The sequence below is a fragment of the Ambystoma mexicanum genome, chromosome 4p (assembly GCF_040938575.1).
Source record: "Ambystoma mexicanum isolate Mex_15411 chromosome 4p, UKY_AmexF1_1, whole genome shotgun sequence".
NCBI lineage: Eukaryota > Metazoa > Chordata > Amphibia > Caudata > Ambystomatidae > Ambystoma > Ambystoma mexicanum.
The window spans coordinates 982,737,411-982,756,780 of NC_090927.1; the positions used below are offsets into that span (position 1 = coordinate 982,737,411).

At 45.7% G+C, this 19,370-nt stretch overlaps 1 protein-coding gene across 1 annotated transcript in view; it reads left to right on the plus strand.

The window, feature by feature from the left end:
• SEC63 (SEC63 homolog, protein translocation regulator) overlaps positions 1-19,370 on the plus strand; it is a 1,285,673-nt gene that overhangs the window by 355,067 nt on the left and 911,236 nt on the right. Inside the window, exon 8 of the mRNA XM_069606555.1 lies at positions 1,319-1,427. Coding sequence (XP_069462656.1) covers positions 1,319-1,427 — 109 coding nt within the window. The remainder of the gene's footprint in view (positions 1-1,318; positions 1,428-19,370) is intronic.

Sequence of the window (19,370 nt, forward strand, 5' to 3'; positions counted from 1 at the left end):
TGGAGGTGAATAGTCTCAATCTAAAGGTGAGCATGTTAGGGACTCTTAACGGACTGGACGGGAATACAGGGACACTAGCTGGTACTTGAATCAAAGTAGTGAACAGCTTAATTGGTAATACCTCCTTTCTTTGCAAACCTTTCTTGTAGAGTAAAGAACGGTTTTCCACAGACCATCACAGGAACTAGAGTTTGGCCATAGGGGTCCCCTGCTAAACATTAGGCTGTGCATGCAAGAACTCTAGAACAGGCTTGAGCCCCAAGCTGACAATTCGGGCCAAGGTAGGAAGACCTTGTATTACATCTCAGCTAACACTTAATGAAAAGGTTAACCTGAAGACTTTACTAATAGGGTTTTCCACATAATTGTCTACCAGACTTTACCTGTGATTGACCGAAGTGTATCATTTAAAGTTGCTTACAGAAAGCTTGGACTGCTGGGTTACATATCTACACCAGGTGAATGATTACATATTGAACCATGAGAGAACTAAAATGAGTGTTAAAAAATGTGTTTATTAATTTAGATTAGTCAACCACACTGTAGTAAATTTGGTTTGTATATTCAGCTTGTAGATTTCTAAATTGAAGAATAGAAAAAATATAAGCGAAACGCACGATCAACCGCTCCTGAGCAGGAGAATCGTCCCGAGACGCGTAGAGCTGACAAAATTAATTTTGTTATAAATATCTTGCTGTTATTGTATATATGCAAATCAATTGTTCCTCTGCACTTTGTCTGCATTCGACCCCAAAAAACATTTATTTTTATACTATAAAGTGTTTTGTAAACATTTTTTTGAAAATTTGAAAGAGTTCTCTGAAATACAACTGTTGCTCCTTACCAGGATCATTCCTGTAAAATGTTTAGCATATTTGTAGTAGTGACTGGTATCCAGTAGAAATATGTGTGCAGGAGACACTGATTGTAGTCACTTATCTGTCCTGATGGTCACTTGAAGAAATTGCAAGGCAAAGTACAGAAATAATCAGGAGATGTGGCGCCTTGGCATTGTGTGTAAAATAATGCTAGGATACTATTTTCTTTTTTAATTGAAAGCTCACCCATTTTATGTGCCGCATCACATGGTTCTGACCCAAAGGGATGTACTGTGTGTTGATCAAATAGGTAATCTATAGACCCAACGTTTGGAGAATCTGTTTTGAATGCTTTTGCTTCTATTGTAGGAGAAGGAATGTGAAAATACTTTAAAACACACACTGGTTACTGTTGAGGCAGACTTATTACAGTATTGCAGCTTTATCTTACTTTACAGAGGTTATTAGTGAATACCTTCATTTTTGTTGTATTTTTTCAGGGTTCTTGGTGGTACCGATCAATTCGTTACAGTGGCGACCAAATTCTTATCCGTACAACACAAATCTATACCTATTTTGTGTACAAGACTCGCAATATGGATATGAAACGTAAGTAGTTAAAATCTGGTTTTAAAAATGTCAGCTGCTTTCACTTCAGTATTACATTTTTATTCCTTTTGAAGTGCTTTCCTCCAATATAACATCCTAATTAAACTAAGAATTACAGTTTACAACACAACTGGGGATGGTAGGAATCCTGGAACATTGATATTCAACTTTACATTTCGTTTATAGTAGAGTGCTGAAAATGTACACATGCAGTATTTCGTTGAGCACTACACCTGTTACAGCTCATTTAACCAGAACGTTATACCCTGACTGATCCCATAACTCGGATGTGTTTGTGTACGGGCACTGTAAATGCACATTGGCTCCATTCTTTTTTTTTTTTTTTTTTTTAGAGGTCCTAGATTCTCCAGACCACTGAAAGCATCCAGGTTTCATTGAGGAAGAGGCCATTCTATTGCAATACACAATTTCATCTCAGTTTTGATGTTTAACACATGAAAGATTTAAAAAATGTGCCTTTAGATGGAAGGCTTCTTTTTTGTTTAATCTGGTATATTTCTTAGATCGGACACAATTTGCAAATTCTATTGACAAATTTTAGGTCTTCAGGTTAATGTATACTCGACTGATCATATTTGGGCTCCTCCTGCCAGGAAAATATCCTAACTTTAAAAATACAACACTTGTCTTTGGCAAAGTGCTTTAGCTAACATAACCCAAATATATTGTGCTATTCAAGTGTGGGCTGTTGGGGAGATGTATCAGTTGTATGCCAAATCCCCTCTTTATTTATTTTTATTTATTTATTTGGATTTGTATAGCGCACATCTGCCAAGGGGCATCGTGGCGCTGAGGCAATCTTAACTTGTTACAGGCATACATGGTATATTTTGTAGAAAAACAATGCAGAACATGTTAGCATATATACATACAATTGTGCTTATATACATACATTTGTGAAAATACAGTAAGATAGGTAAGGTGGGGTGGAGTTAGTTAAACAACGTGGTTTTGAGAAGTCTGCGGAAGATATGGTATAAGTTTTCGTTCCTAAACGCGGTGGTGATTGCGTTCCAATTTTTGGGTGCTAGGTGTTGAAAGCTCGACTACCTCCCCCCCCCCCCCGGCTTTGCTTCTTTTAAATGTGGGTACGTAGGTCTGATTGGTCATGTGTGACCTAGTGGGTCTAGTGGATGTGTTAAGGGGGATTCTTTCAGAAAGATAGGGTGGAGCTTTTGCGGAGAGGCATCTGTGGGTGATGTCCATAGATTTGAATAGTATCCGTTCTTTTATTGGTAACCAGTGGGCTTCTTTTCTGGCTTGGGAGATGTGCTCCCTTTTGGGGATGCTTAAGGCTGCTCTTAGGGCATTGTTTTGTGTGACTTGCATTTTTTTAAAGTTTTGTACAGATGTGCCCAGCAAGAGGGCATTGCAATAGTCCAATTTGGTACCTACTGTGGCTCTTGCTGCGGCCAGGCACTTTTTAGTGGATAGGAAGGGTTTAACGCGTTGATTATCTAAGTGGTGAGTGCGGCAGATGAAGCTATGGCATTGACTTGCCGTGTCATGTGTCATGGAGAGAGTGGAGTCAAGGTATACTTCTGGCGTTTTTACTGCAGTGGAGACTGTGATGGTGGAGTTATCTATGTTGAAGGATTTGTACTGCGGTGGGAGTTTGTTTAGTATTTGTTTGGTGCCAACTAGTAAGATCTCTGTTTTGTCCCTGTTTAGGCAGAGGCCGTTGGCTGCCATCCAGGTTTGGATGGCAGTATAGATCTTGGTTAGTGCCGATGCGTCTTGTTCATAGACCCCTGTGAGAGGGAGCAGGACTTGCGTGTCGTCAGCATAATTGGTGTATATGTGTCGACGGTCCAAGTCATTGAACAGTGGGAGGGTGAAGAGGTTGTATAGGGTGGGTGCAGTGCAGGACCCTTGTGGGACGCTACAGTAGATGTTGGTGGGGGTAGCGCTCGCAGAGTCTGAAAAGACTTTCATAAGTCGACCCTCGAGGAATGATTTGACCCAGGAAATGGCTTCTGGTGAGAAGTGGGCTTCATTTTTGAGTTGCGTGCCTAAAATATCGTGATTGACCAGGTCGAAGACGGCAGATAGGTCTAGCAGGAGCAGGAGTGCAGGTTTACCTTTGTCCATGATGTCATTTAGTTGGATTTTGAGATCTAGTAGGGCCGATTCGGTCCCATGTCCCGAGCGGGAACCCGATTGCCTTTTTCCTAGAATGCAGTTTTCTTCCAGGTATTGCTGTATTTGCGTGTAGGCAACTTTGTCGAGGATCTTGAGCAGGAAGGGAATGGTAGTGATGGGTCTATAGTTGTTGGCGTTTTCAGGATCTAGAGTGTTTTTTTTTAAAGAAGAGGGCGCACCCAGGCTTCTTTTAGGCTGGTTGGGACTGAGTTTGTGTTGAAGGATGCGTTGATGAAAGTTTTAAGAAATGGTGCTAGTGTTTCTATGCAGTCTAACTAGTTTGGCGGGGCAGGTGTCGCCTTTACAGTTACACCATGCTTGGTCCTTAACAACCTCTTGAGACTTAGTAGCCGGTGTGGATAGTTCCCTGAAGATGGGAAAAAAGCTCTTTGGATTCTGAGGTGGCGTTGGAGATTCTTTCGTTGTAGGACGCGGATTTGGCTGCTATGATACTTTTTTTTTTATTGGGTGGCCAGTGATTTGTAGGAGGATAGCGAGGATGTGTTGGGCGCACTTTGCCATAAGTTTAGGGCTTTGTGTTTTTTGGTTCGTAATTCTTTTAGTTCTGCTGAGAACCAGGTATTGGAGTGTCTGGTATTTTTTGTTTTTTTCTTTTGTAGAGGGGCGATGATATCTATGGCAGTGCTAATGGTGGATTTGTAGATATCCGCCAGTGCAGCTGGGTCAGATGTGGCAGGGAGGTTAGTAGTGAGGGTGTGTAGGTAGGGTGAGATATTTTCTTTGGTGATGCTCTTGGCGCTTCTGGCTAGGGCTGGAGGTGCTGGCTTGAGTTTTTTTACAGAGTTGTTAGGTGTAGGGATGAGGAAATGAATGAGGAAGTGGTCGGACCATGGGTTGGTTGTGATGGAGCTGATGTCGATGCCACAGTTCTGGTCAGCTATCCAATCAAGAGTACGTCCTTTGTTGTGGGTAGGATTGAGTACTTTTTGTTCAAAGCCCATTTCTCGGAGAGCTTGTGCTAGTGTAGTGGAGGGTCTATCTTTCTGGTCGTGGAGTCCCAAGTTAAGGTCTCCTAGAAGAATCGTTTTGGTAGTTGTTTTAAGCTTTTCACCTAGTAGATGTGAGAGGTTGTCCTGAAAGTCCAGTATTGGGCCTGGTGGGTGGTATATTAGATTGAGGGTGATGGTGGTATAGGGGGAGACTGCGATCTTAGCAGATAGTCTACATTCTCCCCTAATTTTGAGGAAAGTTGTCTTATTTCTAGGTGATCTTGGACTATGAGGGCTACACCCCCACCTGTGGACATTGTTCTGTCCTGTCTAAGGATGGAGTATCCTGATGGGATGGCTAGGGAGATTGCAGGGCCGGCGGCATTGTGTAGCCAGGTTTCGGTGATGGCGAGAATGTCAATGTCAAGGTCAAGGTCGAGGTTGGTAAGCAGGTCATGAATTTCAGTAGCGTGGGCAGGGAGGGATCTGGCATTAATTAATGGGCATTGTAAGTCGGGCGTGGCAGTGGGGTGGTATTCTGCGCTTTGGCTGCTTTCTTGGTAGAGGCCAGTTTGTGGTGTTCTGAGGTTGGTTTGTTTTCAGATTTGGCTGGTTGGGTTTGTGGTGAGGATCTGGAGCAGAGGCCTAATATTTGATTTCTAGAGTTAGTAGCTCTAGAGCGGGTCGAGGGTGTGCTGGGTTTGTGATCAGTGGGTTCGGTGAAGGATAAAAGGAAGGGCATAGGGGGGATGAGTGCGGAGGGTGGCGGTGTGGTGTTAGGCATGATGGGTGGGTGTAGGGCAGCGGACAGCTATCAGTCAGTATTGGCTAGGTAAAGGCAAGACAGTGACTAAGTCTGGCAACACAATGGATCGGTATGGGCAAGATAATAGCTAGGTAGAGGCAGCCGGGCTACCCATGCAATTATCAAGCATGCTCATTGCGAGAGTGATAAGCATGTACGGGAGTGGTGGCGTGCTTACAGTAACAGGCGCTATGTAGCAAGCAGAAGTCTGAATAGTTAGATGCTAGGGCCATGAATGCAGAGTCAGTTGCTGAGCAGAGATCTGTAGAGTGTTACCTTGGCATTGTCTCACGTGGGTTGGTGTGGCTCAAGCAGGGGTTCTGGCAAGCGGCAAGATGGCTGGTGACAGGCTGAGGACAGGTGCTGGCCTTGTCTCCTCGGGGCTTGCTGACGTGGGCCGGCTCACGTGGTAGGCTGCAGAAAAAGGCCTGGGAGCCAATCGGTGTGATCAGGGGGAGCCTGGGGCTACTGGAACAACAAAGGATATTCGTTGCGGCGGGCGGCCATCTTTGAATGCTTTTTGCCTCGTGTTAGGCAATCGTGTCCTCTGCCAGGGTGCTGTGGTTGCACACCAGTGCAAGGCAGTGGGTCTTGGGGCAGAAGGCAGGGTGCTAATAAGCACTATGGGGCAAATTAGACACGAACGTTGTTGGGGATACGACGCACGTTGCAGAGTGTTATTTCGTGGGATTGCATCCGCAATCTTCAGGACGCTTACCGCAGCGTCTAGATGGCATCAGACTGCCTCACTGCTCCTGCAGTGGTCCGGGGAGCTCCTGCTCCATAGAGGGCTGCTTCTATTTGAGACCAAGTTTTCCTGCTCTCCTGAATGAGGGGAGTTGTATTCCCCCCTCCTTCGTTCTTTTTGCTCTGACCATGGGAACCCTTTTCATTGTATTTTGTATTTTAATTAAGGAGAACCATCTCCGCTTCCGGAAGCACCTCCAAAACCTTCCTCTTTGCTTCTGCCTTCTCCTCCCCTCTCCCCTTTTAATTCTACTCTCCCTCGCCACCATGCACCTGGCCACCCTCTGTCCTCCGGGCCCAGGTACCTGCTCATCTTGCCACCCTCGCGCACTGCCTCCGGGCCATCCCCTGCACTGGGGTCTGTATCTGTACCCATACAGCCCTCCCCTTTTCTTCCTGCACTTTCATACCTCCATGGCCTGCTGCCATAAGCCCAGCACTTGCCACTTGCTGGCTGCACTCCCATTATTGTTGCCTTTTTATTTATTATTTTTGTTTTTTCCTTCTCGCTCCGCCCTCTCCTTTTGTTCCCCCTTCCATGCACTTCTCCCCCTTCACCCTCTACCCTGCAATTGCACGATCTCAATGTCACTGGGCGTAGTAAGATCATTGTTTTTGTTTTCCTCTGTTCCCCTTCCCTTGCCTTGTCGCGTTCTGAAACACTTGTGTATGAGCGCGATAGAAATAAAATATCAATATCAATTGTATGGAGTCATGCTTTCCTTACTTTTTTTTTTTAAACACTTTATTGAAATTTTAACATTAACAAGATAACATAGCACAATCGTTAATACGCAGAACAGGAACTGTATAAGGAAAACTAATATCTAAACTCTTTAACAGTACTAACAAAACAAAAAAGGATCTTAATAAATAAGGAAACCATAAAGGAAAGTAATCAGCAGAATAATTGGGAACTTTGAGTGATCACACGTCATTAAATATATTCCAGACTGCATGATATTTATTCATTCTCTTCATCCGTTGATAACTCGTTTTCAGGCAATCAGATCTTGTAACCAGCCATCAATTGTTGGTTTTGTGTCACTTTTCCAATATTTTAAAACCTGCTTTTTCGCTTTCAATAACGCTCTATAAGCCCAGTAGATTTGATCAACTGACAACTGGATACCTAATGGGAATAACCCTAATATACACACAAGAGGGGAACGGGGAAGTGACTGACCCACTACCAATTCCATTCGCCTCAAGATCTCCTCTTAAAAGTTTGTGACCTTAATACAAGACCAAAGCATATGCAAGTTATTGCCAACCTCTACCTTAAAGTTCCAACATACAGCAATCTGCATCAGCCTACATTAAGAATGAAGCAAAGGCGTCCAATACAGATTGTGATTAATTCTCTGTTTGATGAACCGCAAGTTCAGGTCAACCTTATACCTTGAGAGCCCTGCGCAGATTCTATTACAATCATTATCCAGTATTTCCAAATTCAATTCCAACAACCATAAAGCCCTACCACGTTCCGATGGAGACGCATCATGCGTTTGTGTCAGCAGCTTATATATAAAGGAGGCCGAAAGTGTGGATTTTCTAGAAAAATGAATTAACGCCGGGAGATCTTGCAACAAAGCATTCAATGGGGCCAATGCACTCATAAGCACATCACTGAATTTTATAGCGACCAGTCTCAGAGGCTCCTAGTATGTACTTGAACTTAAGAAAATCAAATGAGAGCATAGACCTACCATCATGTATTTTCCCCAACCGCCAGATGCCAGCAGTTCGCCAGGCAATCCATGACGGGGAGATTATTGAAGCAGAGCTTAGGGTTCCACCAAAATGAGGAAGCCGGATTCAGCCAATAATTGACTCCAGAATCAACGCAACACTTTCTCCAATCTTTCAAAAGGTGCCTAATGAACGGAGTAGTTTTATTTAGCGGTATTCTTCTTTCTATGCTGAGTAAACAGTCCAAGGCAGTTGGACAAACCACTCCCTTCTCTCTACTTCATCCCCTCTCGACCAAAAATGTAAGGTTCGTAAAGAAAAAGCTCTGTGATAAGAGACAATGTCCGGGAAACCAAAGCCACCTAAGCGTACTGGCTTTAAAAGCACATCCATTGGAATCCTTGCTTTTTCTCCCTCGCCCCACAAAACATTTCTTGGAACTTTATGTCCCAAACTAGATTTCCTGTAAGGGGCAACGGCAGCACACTAAAAACATAGAGAAGGTTCGGCAGCAGAGTCATCTTGATAAGATTTATCTTCCCACACAATGTAAGATTGTTTTCTCAATTTTTTTTTTTTTTTTAAAGATTTCTTTTATTATTTTCATATACAAACTGGGAACACATAACCCTCCCCCCCTCCCACCCCGAAGATTTCTAATTATCTCTGTTGCTCCTGGGAAAGTCTATGATCTGAAAATGTCCGATATTCTTATATTATGCGGGCACCATTGTTCCATATAGTCTGATTGTAGGTAGTCCAAAATCTCTCCCCATTCCTTTGTAAAGGTCTCTTTTGATCCTTGTATTGTGTGTGTAAGCCTTTCCATGGTCAGTTGTGCCCAAACTTTTTGGAGCCATGTATATATCAGTGGGGGTTCTTGTTTTTTTCCAGTTTTGGGCTATTGTCGCCCATGCTGCTATGAGTAGTCCCATAAAACTTCTCCATTATGGTTTCCTGAATTTCTTAGCCGCCTGATCTTTTATACCACATAGCCAAACATTTTCCCCTAGTTGTTCCGCCTTAGGGAATATCTTAATGATTTCTGTCTTTATTTCCCACCAGAAAGATTTGATCCCCATGCAGTCCCACCAGATGTTTCCACGTGCCCACCTCTGAGCAGCCTCTCCAGCACGTATTAGGTGTTTGGGGGTACATGGCGTGCAGCCTTTCCGGTGTGTGGTGCCATTGGGTTACTATTTTTAGCCACATTTCCCTTTTTTGGACTGACAGGGTCATTTTTGGAATGGTATTCCACAGATCCTCCCACTGCTGTTTATGGACATCCTCACCCAGTGTCCTTGCCCACTTGACCATATATTCCCATTTGACTTCCTCTTCCTTGGAGTTGATAAAAGCGTAGAGTGAGGAGACCAGTTTACGTGAACCCGAGTTGGTTATTAATGGCTTGAGTTCTCTAGTGGCTGCTGTTTTGACGTCTGACGTTGCCAGCCAGTTTCTGAGCTGTTCATATTTGTATCTGTCTGCTTCCGTTAGTTTTAGTATCATTTTTCATTCTTTGAATGATCTTATTTCTTCATTTTGGTAAATTTCGCCTATTTTTGTGTATCCCCCTGCCTCCCATTTCTCATAGGCTCTGTGCTCCATTCCCGGTGGGAACTGGGGGTTCCGGCATATGGGTGTGAAGGGACCATCCACTGTGGTCATGATGCCCCTCCGTGTTTGTTCATCCCATGCCTCTAGGGTGGTTTTCATGATCTCACTTATACGGAGGTTGGGATGTCTGTTTTGCTTTCCATAGGGTTTCCTCTAAGGGGGATCTGGCGACCGCCCGGTCTTGTGTCACCCATACAGTTTGTTGGTTGTCTCCCAGCCATTCTCTCAGGACCCAAAGTTGTGCTGCCTGATATTTGCAGAAGTGTGGCAAGGACATTCCCCCCTCCCTCGTTGGTGCTATAAGGGTCGCTCTAGCGATCCTCGGGGCCTTTTATTCCAAATATAGGACAAGATTGCTTTGGAGAGTGCCTTAAAGAATGAGTTGGGAACTTTGATTGGGAGAGCCTGAAAGTGATAAAGCATTTTAGGGAGGACGTTCATTTTTACTGCTTGAATTCTACTCCACCAGGACACCATTATGGGGGTTCAACGCTCCAGGTCCCTCTTTACCCGTTCGAGGAGGGGGGGCGTAATTCACGTTATAAAGTGCTTCTATCTGTGTCAAGGTTATCCCTATATATTTGATTCCTTTGTCGGCTATTGTTATGCGGGCTGACTCCCTTAGTCTAATTAGGAGTGGTTCCAGGAAGATGGCGTATAGGAGGGGGTACAGTGGGCAGCCCTGTTTGGTACCCTGTGTTATCTCAATTTTGTCTGTGATCACCCCATTTATGGCAATCCTGATGTTTGGGGAGGTGTAATTGGCCTTTACCATTTTTATAAACTGTTCCTTAAATCCCATATGTTGTAGAGTTTTGAATAGTATTGTCCACTCCACCCTATTGAAAGCCTTTTCGGGGTCTAGTGAGAGTAAGACTGCCGGTGTGCGGGTGATCTCTTTTCCACTAGGTGTATTATTCTTCTCAGGTTATCGTGCGTTTGTCTCCGGGGGATAAAGCCTCATTGGTCTGGGTTTATTATGGACGAGAGGAGTGGGGATAGCCTATTTGCCAGGATTTTGGTATATATTTTGGCATCTAAATTAATCAAAGCAATGGGACGGTAGGAGCTTGGAAGGGATGGGTCTTTCCCTGATTTATGGAATACTAATACCTTTGCTTCATTCATTGAGTGAGTCACATTACCACTGACTTTAAAAGAGTTTAGAAGTCTCGTCATGACTGGGATGAGTATCTCTGCGTATTTTTTGTAAAAGGGGGCGGTAAAGCCATCCGGACCTGGAGCCTTCTCATTTGGAAGTGCTGCTATTGCCTTTTTTACTTCCTCTTCCGTGATCGGATTCTCTAATGCTTCTGTCTTCTTCTGGAATTTTTGGGATGGGGAAAGATTGCAGATATGTGTCTTGGTCGGCCCCATTCAGACGATCTGAGGTATACAGTGTTTGGTAGAATTCCCGGAAGACTTTTCCTATATTCTGGGTTCTTGTTTGCATTTTTCCTTGCGGGTCTCGAATGCTCTTTATGTTTATAGTCTTTTGTTTTTCTCTGAGCTGTCTCGCTAGGAGTCTGTCAGCCTTATTGGCTTTTACATACAGACGTTGTTTAAGGTATTGGAGGGATCTTTCGGCCCCTTTGGTGCGCAGCATTTCTAGTTGTCCCTGTATGTGTTTTAGGGCCTTGAGGGGTGGGACATAAGTTCTTCTTGTGTGTCCGCTACTTTTTGTTCGAGTTCTTTTTCCCATCGATGTCTCTGGTTTTCCTTCGTAGCCTGTAGTGCTATGAAGTGTCCGCGGGTTACCGCTTTGAATGCCTCCCAGACTGTATTTAGTGGGACCTCCCCTGTGTCATTGTGAGTAAAGTATTCTATTATTTTGTCCCTGATCGTTTCTCCCAAAACTGGGTCCTGGAGAATATCCTGTGGGAGCCTCCAGCGCCAAAGCTCTCCCCCCTTTTCTGGGGTCCTTATGTCTAGCCAGAGCGGGCGTGATCTGAAAGAGATATCGATCCCGTTTCTCTATCTTGGATTGTACCCATGAGGCCCACCGACACCCAGAAATAGTCTATCCTTGACATCGTATTATATACGTGCGAAAAGTCCGTATAGCCTCTCTGCTGGCCTTGTTGTTGCCTCCATACATCGCGAAGTGCCAGTTGGGCCATTTTTTGTCTGAGTAGTTTGGAAGGGGCGCCCTGGGTACAAGATCCCCCCCCCCCCCCCCCTGTGCTCGTATCCGTTTGCGGATGCCATGCTAGGTTTAGGTCTCCCCCATGATCACTTCCCCCCCCTTTGCAAATCTCTCGAGCTTCTTCAGAGCGTCTCGAATGAAGCCGTCTTGACCCGTGTTAGGTGCATCTATTGAGGCCAGAGTCAGGTGGCATCCATCCAGCTGAATATTAACGATCACGACCCTCCCTTCCTTGTCCGTTAGCTTGTCTGTTAGCGATAAAAGAAGGAGCGAATGTAGTCCTATCAGGACTCCTGCCTTTTTCTCTTTGGCGTTGGATTGCGCCCATATCCGGTATCCCCTGATATGTATTTTCTGTTTGTCCTGGGCTTTAATGTGAGTTTCTTGAAGTAGGAGAATGCTCGCCTTTTCTCTCTTCAGCATGGACTCTACTTTCTTCCTGTTGAACGGAATTTCAGGCCCCTTACATTGTATGTTAGGATTCTAAGTTTCCCCATATCGTATTATGGCGTTGTGAGTTTTAATGATTCCCTGTGCTGTGCGATCTTGGCTTCTTCCGGTGTATTTCCCTCCCCCCATCCCGTCTTGTCCCCCCAACTTAGCCCCAACTTCAAACTGTGAAACATAGAACTTCCCGAGGAGGGCCCGGGTATCTAAGGTTGCTAGGGCGTTGAGCCTATCGTTCCCGGCCCTCAATGCGCTCGGTATCAACTTTGCGGGGGATTCTATACCCCGCATTTCCTCAGACCTTCCTGAGTTTGTTCCAGGGGCTCCTTACCGGGCCGCCAGTGTATGCTTTCCAAGGACATTTAAATATGTTACGTAATTACCCATTTTGCTTCTTCTTTTGCCGTATCTCTTCCCAGCCTCTCGGCCTTTTGTGGTACCCACCGCTTGATCTGTTGGGCCCTCCCGTCTCCCCCTCTGTTTGTATGTCCAATACGTGTAGACCTTCATCGCATGTGGTCACTCTTCTTTGTTTGCCTTCCCATGTGAATAAGAGGCCGAACGGGAACGTCCATTTGTATCGTATTTCCTTCTCCACAAGTTCCTTTACAAGTGGTGCCATATCCCTCCGTTTTTGCAATGTCACCGAGGCGAGATCCTGGTACAGGTGGATGTCCGTCGCGTTCATCCTGATGTGATCCAATTGTCGCGCCCTCTTCAGTATTTGTTCCTTTTGTGGGTATGAAGATAGGGCTGCTAGGACATCTCTAGGTCTTTCTCCGGGCGCCCCTGTTCTTCTTGGGCCCACTCTGTGGACCCTGTCGATCCCTATGGAGTCCGCTTCCTGTTCTTCCAGGATATCTCTGAACACTTCCTGGACTGCCTTCTTGAGATCCCTGTCCAGTACCGACTCCGTCATGTTCTTGATTCTAATGTTGGATCTCCGGGATCGATTTTCTAGGTCCTCGCACTGGATCTCTAGGTTGTGGGTTAAGCACACCAAGCGTTCCTGGGTCTCTCTGTATTGGCGTGTTTCGTTTTCGAGGTTTTGGATAATTCTCTCAACCGTGTCGGTCCTCTCTTCGAGTTTGCGACGTCCCTCTTGACTTCTTGGACCACCTGTTTCATTACGTTTCTCATTGTGGCAAACTGGTCCTGGACTGTGGTCAAACTTATCCTGAAGCTCCACGAACCATGAGTGCATATCCTCCTTTGATGGAGGTGGTGGTGGGGCGATGGGGTGGTTGCGATCATGTGGGGGGGGTCTTCCTGAACCCTACCTCTTGTGTGGACCTGGGGGTCCGCCGACCACATCTGTACTAAGTTCGCATCTTGTTTGGCAGGCTGTGAGTTAGGAGGTGCAGAGCTCCCCTTCCCTTTAGCTCTCGACATGCCTTCCCTTGAGTGTATCTTTCTCCTGTGGTTGCTGGGTGGCGTGATGTGCTTTGGAGGGTCCCCGGGGGCTGTCTCTTGTTTGTCGCCCTTATGGTCCTCCCTCTTGTTGTGTGGAGAGTCATGGGGGGGGCGAGGGTCTTCCTTTGAGGGGTAGGAGCCCTCGTGGGGGGCCTTGAGCAACGTCTTTAAATTCCTTGGTTCCCCCTCTGCCCCTCTCCCACTCCTCTCGGCCCCAGTGTTGGGCCTGAGCGTGGTTTTGGGGTTGGGCCTGTGTCCACCAGTGTTCTCTTGTGTTGTGGGGGGGGGGGCTCACTTTGTGCGCCTCCGGGCGGCTGATGACGTGCAGCGTGTTGATCAGGCCGCGGCCCCTACCCAGATCGGGGCCCCACGGCCCTGCGTTGACTACTCTGGCCCGCCGCTGCTCGTCTCTGTGGGGGGGGGTGTGCTCCGAAGGTGGGGGCAGCTTCTCGGTCACACGCGAGCCCGCTCCGGGGGCCTCGCAGTGTGCGATTTGTGTTACCGCGGCCGCCTGCGCCTCCCTGCTGGTTCCCTGCCTCCGCTGAGGCCCGCGGCTGGCTCCGGTGGGGGAGGGGTGGCCGCATCGACCAGCCTCGGTGGCCCTGCGTCTCTTGGACCTCGCTTGCGAGGCTGACTCTCGCCTTCCGGGTGCTGCCTGAAGTATATCGGCTAGGTTTTCGTGACGAATTACTCATTTCTGTCCAGCTTTATTGTAGCTTTAGTGGCGGCCTGGGCGGAGAGAGATCTATGAGCGTCTCCCTGTCCCGGCGGCCATCTTGGATCCCCTTCTCCATTTTAAGCATAATCTTACACCGAATATTTGTTGCTAATAAACAATTTATTTGTCTAGATACTTGTATACCCAAATATCGGAACTCTCTACCAGCCCAGCTCTCACGCCTGACCTCAAGGAGGCCTCTGTCATGAATTTGAGACTGGGAAGATTAACGTATTCGACACATTAACTTTATAATCTGCCACTTTGCTAAAGCATGTCAAAGCCAAAATTAGTTCCTTAACCCCTTAAGTGCCATGGACGAGGTATCTCGTCCTTGGGATTACCTCCCTGTTGCCAAGAACGAGATACCTCGTCCTTGGCACTTAAGGGGTTAATGAAACCGAAAACATTAGAAGGCATTGAATGGCGAAATGCCAAAATCACCAAAAAAGGCCTTGGCACTGGGTGGGGGGGGGGGACCCATGGCAGTTAAAATGTTAAATGAAGATGCTGGGTCTGACATCAAAACAAGATCGTCCGCATAAAGAAGGACCTTAGAAATACAATCACCTACCTAGACTCCCTTAATATCAACATTTTCCATGATTGCAATTGTCAAAGGGCTCTATGAAAAGGGCAAAAAAAAGGGGAGATGAGGGGCACCCCCGTCTAGTTCCCCGGCTAATTCGAAAACTGTTCGACAGGCATCCATTCACTATAACTCTAGCTACTGCTCTTTATAAGGATGCTTCAAACAACTTCAGAAAACAAGGACCACAATTCATTCTACTCAGCACCTGTCTTAAATAGGCCCAATTAACTATATCAAATGCCTTTTCCGCATCAATGCTAATAGCAGCATAGGGTTCCAAAGAGTCGCATTTCAACGAGATAACATCACAAAGTTCCCTTAAATATCATAGCTGTTCCTACCCACAATGAATGCTGTTTGATTTTGATGAACTATTTTCGGTAGAGCATGGGGTTGATTCTTATCGCAACCACCTTGGCCAAAAGTTTAATATCAACATTTAGAAGAGAAATTGGTCTAACTACTGCAACTTGAAGGACTCTTACCCGGCTTGGGGATCCCTGAAATAACTGCAGCCTGCATGGATTCAGCTACTTGTTCTGTACCATTGACCTCTTTAAAAAGATCCACCAGAAATGGTGTCCATGAGGTAGAAAACGTTACATAAAATTCAACTGGGAAGCCATTCGGCCCTGGACACTTACCAGCAGCTAAGACTCATATGCCCTGCAACTTCCTGCACTGTAATTTCTCTATCCAATAAGATCGTATCTTCATTACTTGGCCTTGGAACAGAAAACTGGTCTAAAAACAATATTTCATCTTCCTTCACACATCCCTCATCATGATATAAGGATTCATAGTACTTCTTAAATAGCTCACAAATCTCCCCATTTCTCCTCACAGGCAGTCCATTTCCCTCTGATATAAATAACACCTGTTCCAACCGTCCCTACCTCTTGATCTTCTTGCCAAAAGAGCACCAGCCCTATCCCCTCTTTCCCAATAGGCCTGGTCCGTAAAGTATACATCATGCTCTACTTTTTTATGAATGATATCCTCCAGCACATGTTTGGCTTGTAACATAGCAGATAAGGATGCGTCAGAAGGGCAGAAGGACATACTATGAGATTCCACACTACACTTCTTATAAACACACTCTGCCTTTTTATACCCTGCCTCAAATTTCCTTTTTTTGTATGAGGTATAACTAATCGTACCATGTAAATGTGCCTTTAGGGCGTCCCAAACGGTCCTTAAATTACCTACTGAGCCAACATTATCACTGAGCGAAAGCGAAATTTCAGTGTTTATCTGTTTAACAAAATCTATATCCGACAGCAAACGAGTATTAAACCTCCATGGTTTACTCTTTCTAACATCCCCCACAGATTCACTCAACTCTAAAAGAAGGCAAGCATGATCAGAAATTACTGCTTCTCTCATTCCTAAAGAATTCACAGTCCCTACTCACTAAAAAATAATCCATTCGAGATGAAGTGTTCTGTGGAATAGAATAAAAACTGTATTGCCTCTTACCTGGGTTTAGATCACGCCATATAACTACAACATTCCCTTTCTGGCCTTTTTATTCTGCATAAGAACGCGACAATGCCTACTTATCTAATACTTCTAGATGATGATAAAATCACTGACTATTAAAATTGTACTTTTCACTTTTTCAGCACACCGCACCCCATGTGGTTAGGGGATACTTTGTATCCTTCTTAGCTTTTCCTTTTGAGATCAGCATACACCACCGTATGTGGAGTGCTGAGGGGATTATCTAGTATCCCCTTCCTCTCTGCTCCTGTAACATTTCTGTTGGTGACAAGCATACAGTTATGGCTGTTGGCAGTGTACGGGTTCTACCGACTTTTGTGCAATTTGTGCTCCCAGGCTGTGGCTATTCATAGAAGGGTCACTGTGGACCTTCAACAGGAACCCTTTGTGTAGCCCGCCGAGGCTCCAGTGTGTCTGCGAGGACAGGAAGCATGGGAGGATCCCGAAACTCTGCTATCCTTTGTCTTCTGGAATGCCTGAAAGGAACCTGTTCCAACAGGGGGGGGAATCGAAGGGGAGGGGGGGCTGGCGGCTCTGATTGGACACACCTACCCGTTCTGTAAACTGCAGGGAAAGTTTGCAGAGGATAGCTGAAATCCTAATAAAAGCCGAGGAACCTGAGCAGAAGGCAAGTCGACTACTGGAACAGAAGAGCCGAAGAAGACCAGAGATGCCTGCAACCCCTTCCAGTATCCGTGAAGAGACCGCTGCTATTATGACCTAGTTTTCAAATCCACAGAGGAGCTTCAAAGTTGACCACTCCTTCCCTTTGGCTGGTGGCACCAACCAGCCATAAGGCGACCTGCAAGACAAGCCATCCTATGACGAGCTGTGACCTTCCTGGGCTGCAAACTGCCAATACCCTGGGACCTTTGACCATATTGCAGTGCATAGTCTTTTTGTGAATGAACCCTCCCAGGACTTTGGTGAGCTCCAGTTGGACAAGCAGAGACAAGATCCCACCCCCTCCTCAAAGTCCCCTCACTAGAGTTTAGGACCGAAGAATAGAGGTGGATTGACCTGGTGGTAAACTTTCCCTCTTGGTGTCACTGAAGTCTGCAAAACTGCAGACCAACGTTGGAGCATGAAGAATCCTTTTGATAAGCGTCCTTTTTCTCAACTGCTTCTGCGGCATCCCTTCCAGAGGCCCTCCTATTGTCATCACGACCAAGGAACAGGAGACCGGGTCCACCACTACTACATTGATAGAATCCAGCTGCATCTTCATCGCTCCTCAGGTACTGTGGGACTCATGGTAGTACCTTCCTCAAGTCATTTGTTTGCTGCTGGAGTGCTGATTCTGGTGTTTGGGTGTTAACTCATACCGTTTGCCCAGGCCTACTTATTGTGCGCCTATAGAAAGCCTTTCCCAAGGTGCCTGAAACCCTTTTGACCCACAAAAGTATATTACTTGGAATTGAAGAATCCTCTGAAACTTTGCCTTTTCTGCTGCTGTGCCTTACCTGCTTTCCTTCCCATCTGACTTTGAAGAACTCATACCTAGATCAGAATGGACTACTAAAGCTTTAAGACCTCTGAAAAGTATTACAAGTTTATTGCTGGTGTTCAATAAACCTTTATACTCCCACAGCAGGACATTTTGAGTTGCAATAATAAGTGATTTTACTTGCCATTGAACTGTGTTCATGGTGTGTGTAATTCCCTACTATTGGTTTACTCCTTTGAAGTATTGCTTATGTTTCCAATTGTGTTGATTGGTTGGTTAAAATAGCACTTCACTACCTGAATATAACTTTGCCTTGTGTATGTTAAGCCCGTTACGGTGACAAGGGCGTTGTTGTCTGCTGTTTCCTGCTGTGTTAATCAAGGCACCAGTTGTGAGCTGCAAACTGAAGAAATTGACTTTCCACTTACCTGAATACATCCCGCTCCGATTCGTGTAAGCCTGTGCCTCCTGCAAAGCAGTTTGAAGCGAGCGCAGTGTTTGCTGAATTTTTCTTTTTCTTTTTCTTCGTGAGGTCACGTGATCTGAGTCACGTGAGCGGACTGAAGCATCGCCCCCAGGAAGCGGGCTTAAAAAACACCCAGCCGCCCTTGCAGCGTTAAGCCCGTTGGGGTGACAAGGGCGTCGTTGTCTGCTGTTTCCCGCTGTTTACGCTGGATACGCAGTAACTGAGAGCCTGCACCCTCTACGTCCCTACACATTCAAAAGGAAAAAACAGATATGGAGAACACCAAATGCAGAACCCGCCTCCAAGAGAAATTAGAAGAAACTGTTACTAACTTTTCAAAACATACTTGAACACTGAACTCACAGCCCACTGCACTTAAGGAATCCAGCAACACCACAAGCAAAACAAAGCCTCTCACCCCTAGTCCACCTCAAATCCTCAACAACAAAGAGAAACCAATATCTCAGTCCTACGAACCAAGAACCGTCACTTACCCCTACCACTGAGCTACCAAACAATTCACCATGCTCTTCCAATGAAGAACTGAAGCACCAAAAACCCTCAACTGCAGCCAAAACACAGAAGAACGACAAAAGTCAGAAAACTATTAACAATCAAACGGCAGAAACGACTTCCAAATCATCCCCACTAGTTTGTGGAAAAAGAGGCTTCCCACCTGTACCCCAATCTGATCTCCAGTTCCATACTCCTGTAACCGAAAAAATCGAAAGATCCAACGCTGAACCTAACACTGCGACAAAGAACACTCATAGCAAAGCAACAGTGGCAGTCAATTTACCACCTCATAGACCCCCCCCCCCCCCAAGACAACTTCTCCAAACCTTCCAACCGGGCGTCTCGACCTTCAATCGACATTACAGAAATAGATGCCATCATGGACTTCCAAGAACAGAAGAAAACGAAAGCCCTAACAGACAAACACAAGGGAAACACAAATGTGATATCTAGTACATCGACACCACTTCCCTCCAAAGCTAACTTGTTCTTCCCGAAAACATTACTGGAAGAGAACCAATTGAATGCAACGACGGCTGCACTAAACCAACAAGAGTCAAATTACCCTCCACAAAATGCTGAAAAAACACCCAATACTCCAGAATCCAGTAAAAGAATTTCAACGACCATGTTGGATCGCCAAAATACGCTAGTAGCTGTCCTATCAGTAGCGATGCTCCCCTTCTTAAAGATCCAAGAAGCAACAGTTGATGCCACCAAA